Source organism: Sprattus sprattus (assembly GCF_963457725.1).
Source record: "Sprattus sprattus genome assembly, chromosome: 8".
In the NCBI taxonomy this organism is placed as follows: Eukaryota; Metazoa; Chordata; class Actinopteri; order Clupeiformes; family Clupeidae; genus Sprattus; species Sprattus sprattus.
In genome coordinates, this window is record NC_137927.1 from 15,847,118 (window position 1) to 15,871,577 (window position 24,460).

Sequence of the window (24,460 nt, forward strand, 5' to 3'; positions counted from 1 at the left end):
CACAAGGTGGTGTACGTGCTTGTGGTCATTGAGAGTTCTTACTCCTAGAGATTATTAATATTATTTGTCAGGTAAATGGCTGAGGCGCTGACTGCAGCATCATCGGATGAAACAGAAGTTGGTGCCCAACACCCCTGGCCTTATTTAGCCGAATTGTTTGAATTCATCGAAAAGAAAAAAGAGTCCTATTACTTCAAGTGTCGCCTCTGCATTAAGAACACTACGCTGTCGGCATTCTGGAACTCGCCATCAAATTTTAAAAAGCCGTCAATGTAAGTTCGCCATTACATGACTACTACTAACAGAGTGGTTATAAATATGCCCCGGTTGATTATATTACATTGAAATACATTACATTAACAGGTGCTTTTATCCAAAGCAATATGCTAGCACCCAAATTATCTGTGGAGATGCTAAGTGCCAGTTTAATACAGCCTCCCTCACCAAACGTTAACGCCGGGGACACAGTCGAATTCATGGCCAAGCGAAGTGAACTTCGCAATTCATTCCTATGAGTACTCTGTTTATGACAAGTGAAATTAATGGAAAATAAAATAATGAAACTTGAAGGAATGCTTTTTGTGTTGTTGCTTCAAAACCACTTGGTCTTACTTAAAGATAATATAGTTTTGAGTATTTTGGGTTTGATTAGGCAAATGTAAAGCATTGTTCACCTGTTCAAGTAGGGGTTTTGATGTGACAGTTAAAAAAAAAATACTTTACTTTTAATACTTAAGTATTTCTGAAGGCAGATACTTTTGTACTTCTACTCAAGTAAAAAAAATGAGGTGAATACTTTTACTTGAGTAATATTCAATGCAATGTAACTGTACTTTTACTCAAGTACACAATTGGTTTACTTCGTCCACCACTGCCTGTGAGTAGTAGCATGCTATCATTATATAGGGTGCTCAGACACCTCGCAAATCCTATGATTCGTATTTTTCAGTTACAATAAAGGGTTTTTTACATTGTACAGTGTCTATTTCTCGGTAACTTTACAAAAATCTGACCCCAAAAAAGTCAAACAACCAACTTGTAGGTACAAATACGACCATCTACGGAGTTTGGCAGCCATCTTTTTTTTTTTTTTTTGCCGCTCAGTAGACGTGAGCATATACGGGATATGATTGGCTAGCGCCTGTGCAGTCAGTTATGCATGAAAGGCAATAAGATTGGCTGACGCATGCATTGCGTCTCGAAAAGTTGAACATTCTTCAACTCTTGCCGCAACCGAAGCATGAAACGCAACGCACGCAAACCAAACGGAGCCACAATTCAGTTCGGCAAAGGATGACGTAACCCCATTCAAAGTGAATGGGATGCGTTAACACTGACGCATCAACGCATTCCAACGCATTCCAACGCATCAATGTGAGAGAGCTGTAAGGCAGTGGTTCCCAAGCAATTAACGGTCCCATACCCCTTCAGATATTCAATCTCCAGCTACCTACCCCCCTGTTTTTTTTTTTTTTCATGTTTGTAACCGTCGCCGCCGCCAAGCCCCTCCCACCGCGCACATATTCAGCCTATAACACTTGAAACTGTCATGGTAGGTCACTAACCTACCTGCAGCTATTTTTGGCAGTGTAATTATTTCGCTGAATATGGGTATACATCATTAGTTTTGGCTATTCAGACTATTTAGATTGACATAAATATGTCTATGGCTACAGGCCCCCAAGACCCACTGGCCCAGGTAGGACCGCACCTGCTGCAACCCCTATAGCTACGACCCTGGCGCTTCTAAAGCAAAAGGATAACAGAGCAGGAAATACTTTTTTCCATCAAATCCCTCTTAAAAGGTAGCATAGGCTTTACTTCAGCTAATCACACATACTGGAAAACAAGGTATAATGGTTCGTAACTTTACCCCCTTTTGATGACAAAAATATTGGTCTCAACTGAAGCATTTTGAGAAACTAATTGTAGAGGAAATGATTCACAAAATGATTGACCAATACAAAACTGATTTAAAAACATTTTTCTACTAATACCTCTGAGCTCATGAGACAAAACAATGCTTACAGGAACATTTTTTACAGCAAATAGTGATACAAAAACATTTAGCCAACCTGTGTACAATAAAGGCTGTGTACCATCTGCGGAGCAATTCCACGTAGTGCCCTGTTTCACTTCAAATGCCTATCAGTGCTAGAGAAGCGAGCTTGCCCTTATACTATCATCATTCAAAATGAAACAGGTCAGGATCAAGCTCACCATCGGAGTAAAAAAAAAACAAGAAAACACATACAAAAAACAAGCAAACGTCCAGCGTGCAAGAGTGGATTTGGTTTAAGACAATTGGCAGTTGTTTCTTTTAAAAGGCTGAATCCCCTTATTCATCCTCTCCTCCTCCATACAACTCAGCCAGCTTCTTGAAGCGTGGGCCCCACTCGTAGTCAGCCGCCTTCAGATTCTACAAACACAAAAGAGATGAGAAACCCAAATCCAACACTAGCAAAAAGTTTAGAAGGATAACTTAGTAGGTCTGTCCAGTACCACTCATGATCCAAGTCAACTAAGGTTTATAAAAAACTGCACACATCAACTACTGAGACAGCCAGGTGTGCACTGCTATTGTATCCTGCCACCCTTACTATACTTGTATAACTAAGCCCAGCCCAGCAAACAAAACATAAACAAAATTTCAATACATCTTGCCTGGCAGCCTCTCTCTCTCTCTCTCATATTATGCTAATACTGATAAAGTCGCCATATTGTTACTACTGTTTATCGTTTACCTAAATGTATCTCTTTATCTGTTTATCAAATTTTCTCTTAGAGCGTAACCTCCTTCTCTTAGTTGGGGGTTGTAAAATCTCCGCTGTGGGATGCTGCTGTAGTCTCTCCACTGGATGCAAAAACACTCAGCCTACAACTACCCACCCCTACCACACTGTCATACACAGGGCGATGCTGGCATGAAGGTGCACTACCCGGGAATATGGGAGTATTTGCTGAAACATAAAATAGACAAAAGCACTCACATCAACTTCTGATTCTTGGCGGTGTCAGGAGGCCTTCTTAGACCACCAGAGGACTTTGGAAACAGCAGGATTGGAACAGTTGGGACTACTTCAGTCACATAGGGCTGTGGAGTAAAAGGTGGCAAGTGAACAAACAAACAAAAAACATATATAAACTAATTACCCATAACTTATTAAATATCACCACCACCTCCCCCACTTTATTCTCAGGGACAGACACTGTGTACTAGGGAAAGCAAACGGCAGTGAAGACATAAAGAGCTCTGCCTTAGACTGAAAACATTTACATCATCTTAACACTATTACCTTAGCACTTCACTCCTGTCTGACTTACCAGAGTCTTCTCAGAGTGCGGAGCCTGGTCATTACTGTCGGTTACAATAATTATTGCTTTGCAGTGGGCTGTTAGACCCCATCCTTCCATATCAGCTGCTTGAATTAACAAAATGTAAACTGAGTTTTTCTGGAAAGGTAAAACCAAATGAGAGAATTAAATGGAAACTGCCTACAACAGTATTTACTCCAAATGAATCCCAAATGATTCATATGTATATTTGCTTTATCACAAAACCATGACTCATCCCAATAGTTAGTCGGTTAGAAACAGGCACTATTAGTGCTGATGATAGTACAGTGAAAAGTGGGTTGGATGTGGGTTTGGGTTGGACACAACGGTTCTCTCAAGTTCAGGTCCTACACTGAAGGTAGGGGCCATGGTGAACCTCTGGACATTTATAAATCTGAGTGACTCACATCACCAGAGTGCAGAGTTCTACCCTTCAGCATGTTCCCACGGTGTCAACTCAAAACAATGACCTACTACCTTCAAGATGTGGACAAGAAGGTTTATGTTAAACATTGTAGAACTCCTTTAATCAGAAAGCATTGCAAACATCCACATTGTGAAGCAGCATAATATAGTTTTTCACGTTTCTCTGCTGTGGTCTGAGTCTTGCCCCTTCCCAGACAGTCTTTTTGTCAAACTTCAATGCATAGACCAACTAAAAATACTTCAACAGCATGAATTTCTCTTTAATTTGAACATGGCCAACAGCTATATAGATAAGGACGTACTCTAACATTAAGGGTTAAAACCTTCTGCCTGGGTCTGTCTGAACTGACTTTTTTATTAACGTACTTATACACCAATTTTATCAATATACTTATACACCAATTTTATCAATATACTTATACACCAATATTTCAGATACTTTATGAATATTAATGTACAGTACATATACATCTGTAAAGACGCCAAATTAAAATCAAGTTCTAAGTGTACCTTTTTATCCAGCCCTGGAGAGTTCAACATGATTTTTCCTGTGACAGGATTGATGGAGAAGGCGTTGTTTGGCACAAGTGGATCTTGACTCAGAATTTTATATCTGACATTAGAGTTACAATTTTTGGGCTCATCAGCATCAGTGGCAACAACTTCCATAAACTCAGTGCCTTTAAAAGAGTAAATTCAGAATTAAAAACCTAAACATGACAGTCTGAAATCCTAAAAAGGGACCAAGTAACACATTCTGTGTAGAAACTTTAAAACAATGCATGCATGCACACACACTTAAGAGACACATAATACAACAGACAAACCTATTTTTGATGCTTCTGCAACACTTCCCAGGAAGGAATTTTGTGTAAAGACAGGCTTGTTATCATTTTGGTCCGTTACAATGACTTTGAGTTCCATGGGCTCTTCTGCTTGAGCCCCACCAACTGCCACCGCATGGGCAAAGAGCTGAGGGAATGAATGGAAATATAATCATGAATTTCACAATACTTGGATACCACCAGCGTGTTCCAACAGACATAATAAGACATAATACAAATTACCACATATTGAGCTTGTTTTTCTCTGTCCAAAGGCTGAGTGATGTAAAGCTGTCCAGATTCTCCATCAATTGTAAAAAGGTTCACTGGGGGTTGATCTGCCCCTGCACCAGTGATGCTGTAGATGACCGTCACCTCCTTTGCAAAGCTGGTTTTAATCTTAAAGTCACAGTGATTTAGTTAATCAGTTAATCAATCCAGATGATCTCACCACAATACATTACACACGTCACCATCTACCAGACACATACCTGCACCAATAGTTCTGGAAAAGGACCTATAGTGTTCTCAGCAATTTTGATGACAGGGATGTCGTTCACATCCTCCAACTGAATTATCTTAGAGAGCAGGGCCAGGATGGAACCCAAGATGATAGAACCCCGAGGACCAATTATAGCTGAAGTTTCTGAGTCAGTTATGCATTCAAATTGGGCTCCCTTGCAGTCGCACACTGTGGCTTCTACAGTGCTTATTTGGCTCAAGCCATGGTTGTCAAAAACCATTAACCTGACGCTGTATGTCCCTTTGCTCAACTTGGTCTTCATCATGAGTATAATGCCAGTTTCTGAAATACAAAGCAGGTTGATTGTGTCAAATGTAACATCAGAAAGGATCAAATGTTTTCCCCATACAGGGGGCTCATGGCCAGCAAACCCCTAGGGTTATAGGACTCTGCTAATGTTATTGGTGTTAATGTTGATGATGTTTCTGAAAACGATAAGTAAGTATATTTGACTTAATGCCAAGGCAGCGCCTATGGAAATGATAAGGAAGAACAGCTGCAGAGGAGCCTTACTTGTGTCATTCATCCGCGCAGTCCAGTTACTGGCCGATTCCCCTTTCAGCTCCACGCGGTAAGGAGCGCTGTTCACTACATCATCTTTATCGATTACTGTGAGCAGCACAGGAACAGTCTCGTCATTGCAAAACTCCACCACCCTCTCCACAATTGCTGGAGCGTTGTCATTCACATCCTCCAACTGAATTATGAGAGTTCCAGTGCCGGTGGCGGGGATGATATCTGTTGTGGACAGAGGGAAGAAATGTAATCAAAGCAGAAACCAAAGGAGGTCTGAAAACAGAGGGCCTTAAAAAAGGTTAAATACCATCATCCATAGCCAGAATGAGAGCTTTGTACTGCCCGTCTTTTACGAAGGTAGATTCGCGGTCCATGTAACTCTTCACTTTAATCATTCCGGTTTCCTTGGCGACGCTTAACCAACCAGCTGGATCACTGCCTACTTTGTACCTTTAAGGAACACTTTGAGTATTTAATGAGTATTTACCAACGATAAAAACTACCCCCTTCCCCCTCCTCATACACACACACTTTCAGGCAACTCAATTCCATTAAACCTATGACAGAACCTATAAGAAAAGAGCACATCTTTCTGTGTGCACCTAACTTGACTTGTCCTTTTTCCGTGGACAAAAATGAACCCACATTTAAAAAAGGAAGCTACTGTAAAATGATGAGGGTGTGTCGGGTAATACATAATATTTGCTGGGAATATGGACGTTTTTGCTGAAACATCAAATTGGCAAAAGCACTTACGTCAATTTCTGATTCATGGCCGTGTCAGGATCAGAGGCCGAGTATAAGACCAAGTTGGTGTCTTTTGGGACATTTTCGAGCTTTGAAATTCTCTTCTCCGCTGGACTGAAGATTGGAGCCTCATTGATATCCACAACATTGACCACCACCTGAGCAGTGGCTGTTGGCAGAGGCATGGCAAAATCGATTTCATTCTCCACTGCTATCACAAGTGTGTATTTGGAAATGGCTTCAAAGTCCAGAGGCTAGGAGGGTGACAGCAACAAATAAAAAACACTCAGTAAGGATGGAAGGATAGAGGACAGAAAAAAAGCAATAAAGTTTAAAAAGTATCAGAAGATGACCAAGACTATAATCTCAGACACCTTGGCTGTAGTGATGATGCCCTCCTGTTTGTTGGGGCCTGTCGTGATGCTGAACATCCCCGCACTGTCCCCACTGATGATCTTGAATTTCGTTGCCCAGGCAGGGGTGTTGGGATCATCTCCGTCTGTTACAGGCATCTTCATCACCACTTCCCCCACTTTATTCTCAGGGACAGACACCGTGTACTAGAAAAGCAAACATAGCAGTAAAGACATAAAGAGCTCTGCCTTAGACTTAAAACATGTACATTTTTTTTTATTTTAGATTTATTTTTGGGCTTTTTGGCCTTTAATCGATAGTTGTAATGAAGAGTGGGACAGGAAATGAGAGGGATAAATGACATCAGGCCGGAATCGGCATCAAGCCCAAATGTGGTCGGGGCTACTGGTTGCGCCACAGTGCCCCCCGTACATCATCTTATTCTTATCAGTATTGCTCTTCCACTTCACTCCTGTCTGACTTACCAGAGTCTTCTCAAACTGCGGAGCCAGGTCATTGCTGTCGGTTACAGTGATTTTGGCTTTGCAGCGGGCTGTTAGACCATCTCCTAACATATCAGCTGCTTGGATTTCCAAAGTGTACTTAGAGATTTTCTGGAAAGGTAAAACCAAATGAGAGAATTAAATAGGAACTGCCTACAGTATTTACTCCAATTTAATCCAAAATGATTCATAAGTATTTGTGCTTGATCACAAAACTTTGACTCATCCCCATAGCCAGTCTGATACATACAGGTTATATTAGTGCTGATCAGAGTACATTAAAAAGTGGGTTGGATTTAACACAACAGTTCTCTTAGGTTCAGGTCCTACACTGAAGGCAGGGGCCATGGTGACACCCTGGGCATTTGTAAATCTGAATAACCCACATCACTACAGAGTGCAGAGTTCTACCCTTCAGCATGCTCCCACGGTGTCAACTCAAAACAATGACCTACTACCTCCAAGATGTGGCCAAGAAGGTTAATGTTAAACATTGTAGAACTCCTTTAATCAGAAAGCAATGCACAGATCAAGTAACATGGTTAAGCAGCTATATCGATAAGGACGTACTCTTACATTAAGGGTTAAAACCTTCTGCCTGGGCCTGTGAAGATTTTCTCATTAATGTATTTTCACCAATATTTCAGATACTTTATGAATATTAAAACAACAATAAGGAGTTCTGTTCCAAAACTAGCAAGCTAACGACCTAAAAGGCAGGCAAAAACCTTGCAATCACCACCAACAGCCCAGTTCACACTGTCAGAAGCTTGCCAACACACTAAGCGGTGTCTTTTGGCAGTATAGCTTGTAAGGTCATGCTGTTTAAGCTTTTCTTCCATTTTTGCAGGGTGTTCCAGCCCAGAATACAGAACCACATAGGGCATATTCTGGATGGCTAGTGGGGAAGTCACAGGTGTGTATCTGTTCTTCACATGGCCGTATGCTATAAAAATGAATTTGAGGATGGTACCAAAACTATTTGCCTGTAAAACCATACCTCAAAATTGTTGCATACTGTTACTTTAATGCAAAGATACATCTGTAAAGAAAACAAGTTTAAATCAAGATCAAACTATACCTCTTCATCCAGCCCTGCAGAGGCCACCAGGATTTCTCCTGTGACAGGATTGATGGAGAAGGCGTTGTTTGGCAGAAGTGGATCTTGACTCAGAATTTTATATCTGAGGTCAGAGTTCGCATTTCCGGGCTCATCAGCATCAGTGGCAACAACTTTCATAAACCCAGTACCTATAAAAGAGAAAATTCAGAATTAGAAACCTAAACATGACAGTCTGAAATCCTTAAAAGTGACTTAGTAACAAATTCTGTGTAGAACCGTTAAAACAATTCACACACACACACACACACCTATTTTTGATGCTTCTGCAACACTTCCCAGGAAGGGATTTTGTGCAAAGACAGGCTTGTTATCATTTTGGTCTATTACAATGATTTTAAGTTCCATGGGGTCTTCTGCTGTTTGACCACCAACTGCCACCGCATGGGCAAAGATCTGAGGGATTGAATGAAAATATAATCATGAATTTCTCAATACTTTGATACCACCAGCGTGTATAATTCCAACAGACATGAAGACATAATAAGAATGACCTTATATTGAGCCTGTTTTTCTCTGTCCAAAGGCTGAGTGATGTAAAGCGTTCCAGATTCTCCATCAATTGTAAAAAGGTTCGTAGGGGGTTGGTCTGCCCCGGCACCAGTGATGCTGTAGACGATCTTCAGCTCCTTTGAATGGCTGGTTTTAATCTAAAAGTCACAGTGATTTAGTTAATCAGTTAATCAGTTAATCAATCCAGATGATCTCACCACAATACAGACGTCACCATCTACCAGACACATACCTGCACCAATAGTTCTGGAAAAGGGCCTCTAGTGTTCTCAGGCATTTTGATCTCAGGGACGATCCAATCCCTCTTCCTCCTTCTTAGACCACCAAATGACTTTGGAATGAGCAGGACTGGCACTGTTGGGACTGCTTCAGTCACATAGGTTTGGGCTGCTTCAGTCACGTGGGGCTGTGGAGTTAAACAAAACAAACGTTAAAAAAGAACTGATACTGATAACTAATTAAATATCTTAGTATACAAGTATAATAGTATAAAACAAAGGAGTATATTTTCACAAATCACTGGAGACTATCAAGACATATACTGCAGGTGCAAATGTGTACAGCAGAGGTCAGTGTTGTGCCATCTTTCACTGCCTATGGTTACCTGGAGCAAGTCCACCTGGTGGGGGTGGTGCAGGTGTTGGTGCTGCTTGTGGCGATGCTGGTCAAGCTCCACACGCAGAGCCACTGTGTGCTTCCTGCCTTGGGAGTCCCACGCGTGAACAGAAAACATCTTGTGTCCGACATGCAGAGTCACTTGTCTCTTCAGCTTGACCGTTCCATCCATGTCCACTTTAAATCGCGTATCCACCGAGTTGAAGAGAGTTTGTGTGCGGCCTGTGCAGTCATTGAAAACAACTGGGATGGGGGGTGGGGAATGAGTGATTAAAAACGACTATGCAAGCGCCGACCATTTTGGTTCTTCCTCCAGAGATAATGGACGCACTGGTCCCACTCTGGACTAGCTATTACTGCCCAAAGTGGAGGAAGTGGCCATTATGGCTTTAACTGATGAGCCAAATGAATAAATGGGCTTTTATGTGTTCATTGCTGCTTTGTAAAACATTTGACAAGGGTGCTTAGCAAAAGTCTGTGACAATGCACAAAGCTGTTTCATGTACGATAACACATTTCTTCAATAATTAAAAAGGGTGCAGCTGAATGTTTACTATAATTCTTTTGTTGGAGTAGTATTTTATGTTAAAAGGATGGGAATCATTTTCAGCCTTCTCCATCCACTTTGAGGTGGCTTTGGAGGCTTCAGTGCATCTGATGTCAGTTCACAGCTAAACAAAACACATACACTCCCCTTCCCCAAAGATTTAAAATAGAAGGAATTGCCTGCAGTAAGTAGAACCAGTTTATTCCACCTGGTCAGGTTAAGGCTTGCTCAAACACACCCACAAAAGCATGCAATTAATGCAGTAGTGAGAAACAATGTGACATTTAATATCTGAAACAAGTGCAGCCTTGTCTTCCAGATATGCGTAAACAAGTGTGAGGCCTTTTAAAGCTTACCTTTACCAAGCCTCCTGCCAATGTGAAGATTAACTCTGTCGACTTTGAATACATAGAGCACTGAGTCAAAGCCAGGTGTGCATGATGTATGTTCAGAAACTGCATACGAGAGTGTCTAGATTAAAAAAGGAAAAGAAAAAGGAAATAATAGACACAAACCAATTTTTCAGAAAGCACATTCACATTCGTTATTCATCTTGATGTCAGTGAAGGACTACTGACTCTTGATTATGTGCGTCAGAATGGGTTAAACTACAGCCACCTGCCTTAAACGTTACTAACGTTACTATAGTGTTTCTCCTGCAGTTTTTTGTAAATTTCTAGTTAAACATTAAAGTGAACATTCCGCAAGAAATATAAATATAGACCGCAGCTTGAAATAAACAATACGGCGCCAAAATATAACCCACCTGGAGAACGAGAATAAAAGCTCCCAACCACAAGCACCTACAAACCTCCATCAGAGTCAAAACCTTTTGTATGAAATTCCAATAAATAATTCTGTGTGGTTCCTCTCGACAAAAAAACTAAAAAAGATGTCTTCAGTGCTCTCGACGAGACTTCAAAATGACTTCAACGCATTAGCTGTTTGTCCATAAGGGCGATTTGGGCAACACACTGCCAACTGGGAAAAGGAGAGTTTTTTCTGACTAATTCTTAAATTGCTAAAGTGGTTATGAGTGTTCTAGAACGTTTGATCTACCTCCAAATGCCATTGCCCAATCAGACTAAAGTCCTGCTACAAATGGCCCCGCCCCTTTGGGGCGATTGCAGTCAGGTTGAAAATTGCCCCAGACGTCTCTGTCGGTAGACGACTGGTTCTCAACCTCTTTTGCTCCACAACCCAAATTTTAAGATACCAGTGCAGTCGCGACCCAGCAATTAATAATCAGCATGAATCATCAGGCCAATAATTTAACAATTGTATTATTATTATCATTACTACCACTACTACTAGGCTTTATACTATACCATTGAAAACGCATGCAACTGTTTAACAGTCAGGATCAGATCAGAAATAATGGACTTAGGCCTTTATGTTCAACTTCTTTGAGAAATCATTGACTTACACATATGTTCATTTTCTAAATGAGAAATCCTTACTTACATGCTTAACTTCTTAATGAGAAATGGACATGTTCAAATAGTAAATGGGACCCCTGCATGTTTTCCTCTCATCAAGGCTGCCCCAATCGTTATCACACCAACACACTTTGACCAGGAGAGCTGACCGAGTTAAAGTATGTGTCCATTGCAGAAAAAATATCTGTTGCAGTGGTAGATGTTGGCAAATCTGCATTTAATAAGAACTGCTCTTCAAAGTCATCATTCCTCACGTACCGCACATAAACTGAGAGAATGGCACGACTAGTCACGTCTGTGGATTAATCAAGTTGTAAGGAAAAATAGTCACAAGCGCAGAGACGTTCAGTGAGCTACTGCTCAACATCGTTGGACATGTTACATATCCTAATATGAGCAGTGTCGTTTGACAGGGGAATGGTCTTTAATTTCGCTGTTTCTTTTTCACCTATTAGTGCAGTGCACATATCGGTGGCAACTTCTGCAACCGCATGGGCCTTGTTGCTTTTAGCTAGTCTGCAGGAGACTAGATAGGATGCATGCAGGGCCTGCTCCTGAACAGTGATGGCACGTTCAAATGTCTTTTGGGATGCCTCAAGGTTTTGGCTCATACGTTGTTAAAATCCAAGTCTTCATCTTTATAGTTGCCGTGCTTTGTTTCTAAATGTATCTGCAATTTCGAAGGCTTATATTTCATGAGCTTGTATTTCGTTGCATAGCACACACAACGGCTGGTGCTCACCATTCTTCACGCAATAATTAAATCCATATTTCAGAAATACCGGGTCGTACGCCTGTAAATATTTGCCGAAATGAGAGAACATCTCGTTCACCAAGAATGTTGCTGTTGTTGCGGCACTCTGGTCAGAAGTGGCATACAATCCATTCCAACCAGAATGTGGCGGTTACTGTGGCGGTTACCAAATGTGGCCGACTCATTCCATGGGTGCCCGGACCTTGTACCGTTGTAGCGGGGCATGGGAACGCAGCCCGGGTCCTTTTCTGGCTGTGCAGGCGTCACAGCAATGAACATATTGCTCTGTGTCGAGGCGGCAACCCGGCCAGTAGAACCGTGACTGGAGCCGGTGTAATATCTTTGACCTGCCGAAGTAACCGGTCCCCACCGCGCCATGGTCACAAAATAGTCACAAGCGCAGAGACGTTCAGTGAGCTACTGCTCAACATCGTTGGACATGTTACATATCCTCATATGAGCAGTGTCGTTTGACAGGGGAATGGTCTTTAATTTCGCTGCTTCTTTTTCACCTATGAGTGCAGTGAGCATATCGGTGGCAACTTCTGCAACCGTATGGGCCTTTTTGCTTTTAGCTAGTCTGCAAGAGACTAGATTGGATACATGCAGGGCAGGCGTCACAGCAATGGACATATTGCTCTGTGTCGAGGCGGCAACCCGGCCAGTAGAACCGTGACCGGAGCCGGTGTAATATCTTTGACATGCCTAAGTAACCTGTCCCCACCGCGCCGTGATTCATCCACAGCACCAGGCCACGCACACAGGGAAGCACCAGCAGCTGCAGTGTCTCGCGCTGTCCGGATGGTGTCTGCCAGCGGCGATACAGCAGCCCTTCTCAGATGGTTAAGTTGGGCCACTGCGAGTATAGCGTTTTGGTCTCTGGATCCAAGCGGAAACAGCAGACGACTGTAGACGCTGCCCCTCTCCCACCCAAGAACAGAGCCTTGCGAGGACAGGGTCTTGTACTTGCATCCACTGCAGCTGTTGTCTGTCGTAGACCTACCACTCGTTTTCTGTGGCCAGCGCTGTGTCCGCTGGGTTTGGCTTTGCGGACACTCTCAGGCTGGCTGAGGGCTCAACTGAAGTAGCGATTACCTGCTCTCCTTTCTGTGAGAGCACTGCCATCGTGACACCCGCTTTCTGGATAGTCTCGAACACTTCTTGTAGGTTAGCCTTAGCTAGGTTTACAAAATACATTGATCATTAACAGTGATGTCACAACAGTGGTTTAACAACATGGTTTCACAACAAAGAGTAAGAAGTTCTGCACCTGCAGATGTCTAACTGATTTTGTACTAGACAATGCTAGTCCCAGGTAACAGCGTGACCCAATTTCTTAACAGGTCGTAAAGGTAAGTGGTTTCTGTGGAAAGGTACTGCTTCTAAACTAAAATTAGAACACAATACACAGAGCAGTCCAAAGCATTCCCTTTAGTCTACATCTTCATGATAAAATAGAATAATTTCTTTCACAATTAAGCGTTCAAAGGTGGCCTGTCGCATAGTCTGAATAGTAAGACTCAGAATTGCCATAGCCCTTGTCGGATGGAGAATGCCGTCTTGGCACGCGCCTGTGGTGTCAGGCGTACCTTCCAATAACCGCTCCGGAGGTCAATTAAACTGAACCATCTTGACCCGGCAATGTCCTCAAGGGCATCGTCGATCCAGGGTAACAGGTATGAGTCTTTCCGTGTGACGGCTTGGGTGTTGTAGAGCTGGAGCTGCCCGGCACTGCATGGCTTTTCTTCCGCCTCCAGACTGATGTTGTTTTTCCGGAGCCTGGCTTTGCTGTGGCGGTGGGCAGAGAGACTGGTCCGGACTGGGAAGGGCGTCATGTTCATGAAGCTGACCTGGTAGAGGACTGCCATTTTTCATTGGCCTTTCAGCTGATAAGCTTCCACCTGCCAGCCCGGCACTGACTGCTGCAGCACTTCTCGTTTTTGTATCTTCTCCAACGGCATGCAGACTCACTGTCCCTTTGTCTTTGCGAAGTTGAGCGTCCTTTACATTTACAGTGGCCCCCCACAGAGTCAACAGATCTAAGGTGATGATGCTGTTATCTTGGATATTGTCCATTCAGAAAAAGTGTTGGACGGCGCAGCCAGCGATGGAGACTGTCAGGACCTTCTTCCTTTCATAGGCGCTTTTTCTCCAGTCACTGTCGCGATCTGTGTTTTTGTAGCAACTTAGCCCGGTAAGGCTGGCTGGGCGGTGTTGGGTAGAACACCGGGTTGGATGATTGAAATGGTGGACCACCAATGCCGCCTGGGGTATCGCCGTGGCGCCGCTTGCCGTGTCTCCACCACTTCGTCCTTAACGATCTTCACGGTTGCGTCCGCCTGCTGTACCTGATGTCTGTTGGCGCATAGGACATGTTCCACGCTTTCTGCTTCATCCAGCACTGTAAACAGGGAGCGGGGAAAGTACAGGCGGATGTGTTCTCTGAGCAGTTCGGGGCCCAGGGCCCCGCACAAACGCCTGCAGTGAGATCCTCCTGTTCTGCATCCGAGAAGGTTTAGTATCCTCTTCGCGTATAAAATCTCAGGTCCGCAGCAAATGCCCCCAGGCTCTCTCCTTCCTATCTGTAACGGCTGGCCAGCTTCTCCTGTGCATCGTCCGTGAAGACATGCTGTCCGAAACGGTGCTGTAAAGCGTCTTTGATCGCCTGCCAGCTGGTGTGCTGGCCCAGCGTAAAGTCCATCAACGCTTGCAGTGCCTTCCCTTCCAAGGCAAGTGCGACTTGCACGCCGGTCTCCTCGCTCAACCAGCCTCGCTAAAGTCGGCTGCCAGCTGCACTTGTACGAAATACTTTTCTAGCATTCCCTCGCCGTTGTATCCTGGCAGCTTCATGGTCATTAACCTGGGCGAGTTGTAGATGGGTCGTCGGGAGTCGGCATTGGGAGCTGTCCTGGGTGTAGCGGCTCCAGATCGGGCAGCTGGTTTAAGGCAGGCAAGGTGATGTCACTTCTCTGGCGCACCATCTGCTTCAGTTAAGAGGCGTTGTGGTGGTGCGTTCAGCGGTGACTCTTCCATCCCGTAGACTGGTATCTTGCTCTTCAATTAGGTTGCAGGTTCGATGAGAGTTCCAGATGCTCTTAATGGTGTTTACATTTTCAACCTTCCCACAATCCCACTTCTGACACCAATGTGACGAAGGCAAGAATCAGGTTGAGTCGTTGATTGCCTCTAGACACTTTACTTATCTCAAATCGTCAAGCAATAAACATACACCACACTTACAGTGAGTACAGTTGGTTATAATCACGGCATTTGTATTACATGAACACGGTAGGCACTTCAAGTCGTATCAACAACATTAACACCATAACAGGAAGGTTTGCACATTAACCACACACATTACAGGTAAATATATCACACATATTCCTAAACTTAGACAGTCGCAGTGTAGTTCTCCCATACTACAATGTGGTCCAACAATAACACAAGTCCGCTTAGCTGAGTCCGAGCTACGCTACATAATGTAGCCAGCGCGGTCTGCACTTCGCCAATCACTGCGTTGTGTAATGTTACAGGTTATCTCTGTTATTCACTATTCGCTTTGAGCTTTTACTTTAACATTATGCAACATGAAATAAACCATCTTTCTTTAAATAGTTAACACATACATTAACATGCATGAAGCAAATATCTTGGATGTTCAGTGCCATAAAACATCATACAGTACTAGAAAACATTTATGAAGTATGAACACATAATATTCTAAACCTGGTATTGGGAGTACATACCTGTACAATTTCAAAGAGAGCAAACGTCCAGGGCTCTATCTTAAATCAGAATCAGCCTAACATAAGAAAAAGGTCAGCTGAAACATGTGGGCAAGAAGAAGAATGGCGAGACGTCAGTGACGGTGTTGTTGCAGTTTACTGTGTTTAAAGGAAAGCTAATAGACTTCTTGGCAATTGCTAGTCTGAGCGCAATTGTAGCGTGTGATCTCGAGCACCGAGGCTGTCATCGACAGCGTCCTGAGTGCACACGGGACAAAGAAGAGCTGCTGAGGTGCCGAGACAAGAGGATTGTCGCCAGAGCTAACAGGTTGCCACGAACCGGGTTCTCCACCCTGTGGCGACATGGCAAAGCTGCCAGTGTGCATGTGAGCGCATTGCCAGTGAGCCCCACTGGCACTTACTGTATGTGACCCATCTCTCCCGAGAGCGTGCTCGGAGGAGATGTTATGTCTGTGCACGTTTTGTTTTGCAACATTGGTTGCTTTATGTTTTGCAACTTTGGGTGCTTTATGTTTTGCAAAAATGTTTGGACATGAAGGGGAACCTTTATTTTGTTTTGGGCACAAGAAAAATAAGTAAAACATTTTATTTTAGTTTTACAGGACCGACTCCCTCAGACAGCACGGGCCCTGTTAGCCATATGAAACATTGGGGTTTGCCACACAAAATCCCAGGCTGAACGTGGGATTGAGGACTGGGGCCAGTGAACAGGGGGGCTCCCATGGCGAGGTCAGGCAGTCATCTTCTTCCTCCTAGCCCCGGGTTGGGGTGGGGGGCAGACTGGCCTGCTGGCGGGGCTGCATGTGGAGCGTGCTTCTTTCTCCAAGCCGGCTTCACCTCTTGTGGGCACCCTGGTTGGGGGTCGCTACCTGTGGCCTGGGTCGTTTCTGGTAACGATAGCCTGGGGCCAGGCTTGCAGCCGCCTGAGCGAAGGTCTGGCGAGGGAACGCAGAGGGGCCTGGCTGTGGCCCGTCGTCTCTCTTTTTCTCCTCGCATCGTTTTTCGTTTTCGTTTACGAAAAATACCGTCCGTAGCGTGAGCTTCGGGTAGAACCAATAGCTGTGAGGCTAGGAGTAAAATCCGTTGTTTGGAGACAATCCGGATAGCTCGACATTACCTAGGCTTTGCAGCCGAGGGGTGATCCTGGGTGAGTGTTGCCAGCGCCTGGTGATGGAGTTGGTCACTCCAGCTGTGTACAGTTAAACTAGCTACTCAGCCAAGAGATAGGAGGTCGAGAGAAAGCTTCTGCTGTGAAGCGAGAAGAGGATTTTGAATGACGAAGTGACGCTGTGTATTCCTAGCTATAGGAAGGCGGGGTCTGCCCTGACACGCGTCACAAGTGCCAGCCAATGGGGCTGGCGTAGTGATATAAGGCTTCTGAGGAATACGGGCTGGGGCGTATCCCATAGTGAGACACCGAAAGAAATGATTGAAAGAGAACAGGTGCATCGCTCTGTACCCAGTCGTACAGCGCCGCTGAGGCAGAGCGGTCAAAATACATTTTCTCAGCTGTCATGAAATAATTTTTTCAAATGTAATTTTAACATTTAACCTATATTCAGACAAACACATTTAGACATCCCCACACTAAAACTGATTTCTAGGGGGAAACTGGGTTAAAATTGTCTACAAATCTTGTTGCACATGCTTCACAATCAGACATGATAATGATCATATTTGGCAAGAACATCCTACATCATCCTTTTTTCTAAAGCAGAAAAGAATGACAAAAAAAAACATTTTTAATGGTAGGCCTAGTTACACTAATGTAATTACTTGAATTACTACAACAGAACCAATAGCAATTATATGGAGATGAAATGGTAAATTGTATATTAGTGTAGAATGGAAGGATTACCAGCTCCGTGATTATTTAATTGGCCTGTTTGAGGGGCCAGAGCCGATCGTGGGTTTCACTTTTCTATTCTTTCTCCTAAAGACCGACTTGAAGTGGTGCGTGGTGCGTCCATTCTTCTACAGGTCCTTCCATTTTCTTCTATGAAAACAACTCACACTGCAGTATAATAGTCCATCCCAACATAGAGAGCCTTGCGGATATCGCTTCTTAACAAAAGGTTAACAGAGCAGGAAAGGTAACATTTCCATTTAATACCTCTCGAAGGTAGCCTATGCTTTACTTCAGCTAATTACACATACTGGAAAACAATGTATAATGTTTCCAATCAATAGCATAAGCTACCTTTACATTTAGGTTAAGATTACTTTTCTGAAAACTCCATCATTGTAACCATTAGTATTTAAAAAAATGTAAAAAAAAAAATTCTGAGGAAATTGAAATCACTGTAAAAAGTGAAGAAAATATACTGTAACTTTACAATATCATTCTTAACTGACAACAAAACAACAGACTTGCGGTCATGAATGAATTCTGACACTGAGGTCGACTGAGGTTTAAGACTGCTGCCCCATATAGTGACGTGAAATGCAATCTTGCCACCTTGTGGCCAAAGGGATGGCAGGGAGAGCGACAACAAAGGAATGGAAGTACAAGGAAAGTTCTCTCATGTCTCATAAGAACAATGATTCAGTTATAAATGGAGTTGTATCAAAAGGCACAAAGCTTGGGTATTTTTTATTTAATAAAAAATGTACAGTGTCATCCTAAATCTGATTGAAAAATTAATATGAGAAACAAAATCACACGAAAATGATTCACACAACTGACAGACTCAAAGGTTGTATACCATCTGAGGAGCAATTCCACGTAGTGCCCAGTTTCAATAAAAATGCCGTGCTATAAAAAATCAGTGCTATAGAAGCGAGCTTGCCCTTGCCATACTGGCATCATTCAAAATGTAACTAAGGTCAGGATCAAGCTCACCATCGGAGTAAAAAAATCCTTGTAGCTGAAAAGAACACCAGCGTGCAAGAGTGGATTTGGTTTAAGATGCTTGGCAGTTGTTTCTTTTAAATGGTTGAATCCCCTTATTCATCCTCTCCTCCTCCATACATGTCAGCCAGCTTCTTGAAGCGTGGGCCCCACTCGTTGAGACAATCCTAGTCCTGGTCATCTCCGGAGCTGGAGGACTTGAGGGACCTGAGGGTGCCAGCCTCACAGCCTGCGCCCTCGTAGTCAAACACAGTCATACTAGTCGTTGGGTCATTGTCAGCCGCCTTCAGATTCTACAAACACAAAAGAGATGAGAAACCCAGAACCAACACTAGCATTAAGATTAGAAGGATAACGTAGTAGGTCTGTCCTGTACCACTCATGATCCAAGTCAACTACTGAGACAGCCAGGTGTGCACTGCTGATGTATCCTACCACCCTAACTATACTTGTATAACTAAGCCTAGCCCAGCAAACAAAACTAAACATAAACAAAATTCCAATATACCTTGCCTGGCAGCCTCTCTCTCTATCATATTGTGCTAATACTGATACTGATAAAGTGGCCATATTACCTGCTGTTAATCGTTTACCTAAATGTATCTCTTTATCTGTTTATCACATTTTCTCTTAGAGCATAACCTCCTTCTCTTAGTCTGTTAATCGTTTACTTAAATTTATCTCTTCATCTGTTTATCACATTGATGTTTACTACCCAAATTTTCACTTAGAGCATAACATTTGCTTTGAAATCTTTTATGGCTGTGGAAAAATAGTTCCTCATCCCCATATCCATCAAGTACGTATTGGCAGCCGAACGCTACTCCCTCTCTAAGTTGGCCTACAAATACCCACCTCTAACACACTGTCATGCACACGAAGATGTTTAACAATATTTGAATGCTCTCTTCCCACCTTATCATTTATCACTTTAGTATGCATCATGTACTGTATATACCATGTCATGTTTGTATGTATTGTGTACATTTACCACATGTATGCAAGCATGCTCATCCTGATACATGTGCGATTTCATCTGCCATGAGTCTGACCTCCCCTTCTGCCACAAGTAAGCACAAATAATGCTGTCACTTTTCATAGGTTTCAGTGTAACTATTAAATCCATGCATGCTTCTGGCACTAACACAGAGATATTTTCTATGTGATAACTTATTTTGCTTTTGAAAGCCAATACTTTCATGATCAGTCAATAAATATAGTTGGTTTTCACTTATAAGTTGCCCCCTTCTTTATGTTGTTACTGGACATATAATGTGTCCTGTTAAGCTATGTTACATCATACATCATTTGAGTAATGTGAATAATGAATAAGTGGGATAATTAATTGTGGAGCCACATCATTTTTGCTTATGAAGGCTCCCTGCATCTTTCTTCAATAGCTTTCAACCTGTAACTTATGTAGGTAGAGGGGAAATCTTTCCGTTGGGTGCAGCCATTTAGTACATTTATACAGGGTATTGCTGTATAAGTTAATCAGCTAACAACAAATTGATGCAATTGTCTTGCTTAATGTACCTACTGAATAGGTCGCCTTAATCATCTTTAGAAAAATTGCCCCCCTTAAAAAAAAATCAGGAGCCGCCACTGGGTTCAGGCCCTGGGCTCTGTAAAGCGTTTTGAAATTATTTTATTGTTTTGGCGCTGTATACATAAAAGTGAATTTAAGTGATGACATTCAACACCAGAGGGGGATCTAATACTTTAAACCTCTAATGAAGATGACCTAGAGATCGATATTGAACAACCACATCATAAGGCTTCCTGTCTGTCAGACCAAGTCTGGACTTACATCATCAATAAAGTTCCCAAAAGCCCCCCCCGACTTACCAGAGTCTTCTCAGAGTGCGGAGCATGGTCATTGCTGTCAGTTACAGTGTTTATTGCTTTGCAGTGGGCTGTTAGACCATGTCCTTCCCAATCAGCTGCTTGGATTTCCAAAGTGTACACTGAGTTTTTCTGGAAAGGTAAAACCAAATGAGAGAATTAAATGGAAACTGCCTTCAACAGTATTTACTCAAAAATTAGAAAATTAAATGAGAACTACACTATTTACTCCAACTGAATCCAAAATTATTCATAAGTACGTATGCTTGATCACAAAACTATGACTCATCCCCATAGCCAGTCTGATAGATACAGACATTAGTGCTGATCAGAGTACATTAAAAAGTGGATTTAACACAACAGTTCTCTCAGGTTCAGGTCCTACACTGAAGGCAGGGGCCATGGTGACACCCTGGGCATTTGTAAATCTGAATAACCCACATCACTACAGAGTGCAGAGTTCTACCCTTCAGCATGCTCCCACGGTGTCAACTAAAAACAATGACCTACTACCTTCAAGATATGACCAAGAAGGTTTATGTTAAACTTTGGTCGGAGTCTTGCCCCTTCCTAGTCAGTCTTTTAGTCAAACTACAATGCATAGACAAATTAAAAATACTTCAACAGCATGAATTTCACTTTGATTTGAACAAGGCCAACAGCTTCTGCATCTGTAAAGAAAACAAGTTCAAATGAAGTTCAAAGTGTACCTCTATATCCAATCCTGCAGAGTTCACCATCATTTTTCCTGTGACAGGATTGATGGAGAAGGCGTTGTTCGGCACAAGTGGATCTTGACTCAGAATTTTGTATCTGACGTCAGAATTCCAGTTTTTGGGCTCATCAGCATCGGTGGCAACAACTTCCATAAACTCAGTGCCTATAAAAGAGCAAATTCAGAATTAAAAACCTAAACTTGACAGTTTGAAATGAAATCCTAAAAAGTAACAAATTCTGTGTAGAAACGTTAAAACGATGCATGCACACACACACTAAAGTGACACATATTACAACTGACAAACCTATTTTTGATGCTTCTGCAACAATTCCCAGGAAGGGATTTTGTGTAAAGACAGGCTTGTTATCATTTTCATCCATTACAGTGACTGAGTTCCATGGGGTCTTCTGCTTCACTTCCACCAACTGCCACCGCATGGGCAAAGATCTGAGGGAATGAATGAAAATACAATCATGAATTTCTCAGTACATTTTACTTGGATACCACCAGCATGTGGAATTCCTACAGACATAATAAAAAATACCAAATATTGAGCCTGTTTTTCTCTGTCCAAAGGCTGAGTGATGTAAAGCGTTCCGGTGTCTCCATCAATTGTAAAAAGGTTCAGAGGGGGTTGGTCTGCCCCTGGACCAGTGATGCTGTAGACGATCTTCGTCTCCTTTGCAAAGCTGGTTTTAATCTAAAAGTCACAGTGATTTAGTTAATCCTACCTGCGAGAATTGTTCTGGAAAAGGGCCTCTAGTGTTCTCAGCAATGTTGATGTCAGGGACGATCCAATCCCTCTTCCTTCTTCTTAGACCACCAGATGACTTTGGAAACAGCAGGACTGGCACAGGGACTGGGACAGCTTCAGTCACAAAGGGCTGTGGGGGCTGTGGAGTTAAAGCTTGCATGTGAACAAACAAACAAAAACTGTAAGTTAACTAATTACTAATAACTAATTCCATATCCTTCAAACATAATGGTAACACAGAGGTGCATATTTTCCCTGAACTCTGACAACGATCAATACCTATACTGTAGGTATAAATGTGCACAGCAGAGGTCAGTGTTGTGCCATCTTTCACAGCCTATGGTTACCTGGAGCAAGTCCACCTGGTGGGGGTGGTGCAGGTGTTGGTGCTGGTTGTGGCGAGGCTGGTCAAGCTCCACACGCAGAGCCACTGTGTGCTTCCTGCCTTGGGAGTCCCACGCGTGAACAGAAAACCTCTTGTGTCCATCATGCAGAGTCACTTGTCTCTTCAGCTTCACCGTTCCATCCATGTCCACTTTAAATCGCGTATCCACCGAGTTGAGGAGAGTTTGTGTGCGGCCTTAGCAGTAATTGAAAACCACTGGGATGGGGGGTGAGTGATTAGAAACTACTTTGCAAGCGCTGATCATTTTGGTCCCTCTTCCAGAGCTAATGGACGCACTGGTCCCACTCTGACCTATGGGCTAGCTATTAGTGCTCAAAGTGGAGGAAGTGGCCGTTATGGCTTTAACTCATGAATATGAATAAATGGACTTCTATATGTTCAGTGCTGCTTTGTAAAGCTTTTGAACAGCATTTTTGCTAAGCCAAAAGTATTTTAAAGGTTTAATTTACAGTAACACATTTCTTCATTAGAAGAGTGAAATTGTTTTAAAAGATTACTGCGTTATGGCAGTCACAAGGAAAGAGTACAGCCAGTATCAGAGGGGGCCCAACGATCTATTTTGCAGCCATTCCCATCCACTTTGAAATGGCTTTGGAGGCTTCAGTGCTTCTGATGTCATTTCACAGCTTAACAAACCACATACACTCCCCTTCCCCAAAAAAGAAATAGAAACCAGTTTATTCCGCCTGGTCACGTTAATGCTTGCTCAAACACATCCACAGAAGCCTGGAGTTAGTGCAGGAGTGAGAAACAAATTGATATTTGATAGCTGAAACAAGTGCAGCCTTGTCTTCCAGGTATGCACCTACAGTGCCTTGCATAAGTATTCACCCCCTTGGATGTTTTACCATTTTATTGCTTTTATAAATCAATCATGGTCAATATAAGTTGGCTTTTTTGACAAAAGAAATACAAAAACGGCCTTAATGAAATACAACATACAAAATTCAAAAAAGCCCTTAAAAAGCTTTAATGTCAAAGTGAAAACAGATTTCCACACAGTAATGTCAATCAAATAAAAATATTTTATGTAAAATAAGTGATTGCATAAGTATTCACCCCCTTTGAAGCGACTGACCTAATTCAACAGAGGTCCAGCCAATTGGTGCTAGTAGTCTCACAATTAGTTAAATGGGGATCAGTGTGCAGTGAATGTGTCTCAAGTGATTGTAGTATATAACAACACCTGTGTCTGGAAGGTCTATTCAGTATTCAGTAATCAGTATTCCTGGCTACCGTTACACCATGAAGACGTGAAGATGAAAAAAAATGGGTGAACTAGTTTTTTAGCACATTTCCAGTTGAACATTAAAGTGAACTTCTCGGTGAACATTCCCCAAGAAATGAAAATTACGGCGCCAAAATATAACCCACCTGGAAAACGAGAATAATAGCTCCCAAGCGCAAGCACCTACAAACCTCCATCAAAGTGACGCGGCGAAAACCAGCCACTCTCTCTCAATTCCACAATCAATAGTCAAAAACAAATATGTGTTGATCTGAGGTTTATTGTAGTCATTAAGCCACATTAAGAGATGGCCCATGGATTAGCTCGATCTCATGCTATGAATGTCGGGTCAGACGTTTTAAAGGAACCGAGTTCCTCCCACTCTCTCGTACTGGGCTGTTCTCCATGGCCAATCAGAACTAACCCCATTCTCTTTAGTTGTTACTCCTGAACCCCTTCTGTCTGTCTGTCTATATGTGTCCATGTGTGTGTGTGTGTTTGTGTGTGTGTGTGTGTGTTTTTGGCACCCTGTGGAGGATCAATTCATCATGTCAACAGCTGCGCTCAACTAGGCTTTTCTCTCTAAGTCAGTCTGCCTATTCCATTTCTTTTGTTAGTCATTTTAAGTGAGACTTTTTACATTTATGAGTTAATCCATGTTAATCCATCATATTCCCTCCTTTGTGTATCAGATT

The 24,460-nt window shown here is 42.7% G+C and overlaps 1 protein-coding gene across 1 annotated transcript; it reads right to left on the reverse strand.

Annotated features, from left to right (window-relative positions):
- Window positions 1-2,338: 2,338 nt before the first annotated feature.
- Window positions 2,339-10,841, reverse strand: LOC308369166 (cadherin-1-like; the record flags this gene model as incomplete). Its single annotated transcript, XM_080843510.1, has 15 exons — window positions 2,339-2,419; window positions 4,830-4,985; window positions 5,078-5,391; window positions 5,623-5,847; window positions 5,933-6,075; window positions 6,382-6,626; window positions 6,747-6,932; window positions 7,212-7,340; window positions 8,311-8,480; window positions 8,601-8,745; window positions 8,844-8,999; window positions 9,095-9,268; window positions 9,467-9,720; window positions 10,381-10,495; window positions 10,791-10,841. 15 exons carry the CDS (start codon window positions 10,839-10,841, stop codon window positions 2,339-2,341), a joined length of 2,544 nt encoding a protein of 847 aa, XP_080699636.1.
- Window positions 10,842-24,460: the final 13,619 nt, after the last annotated feature.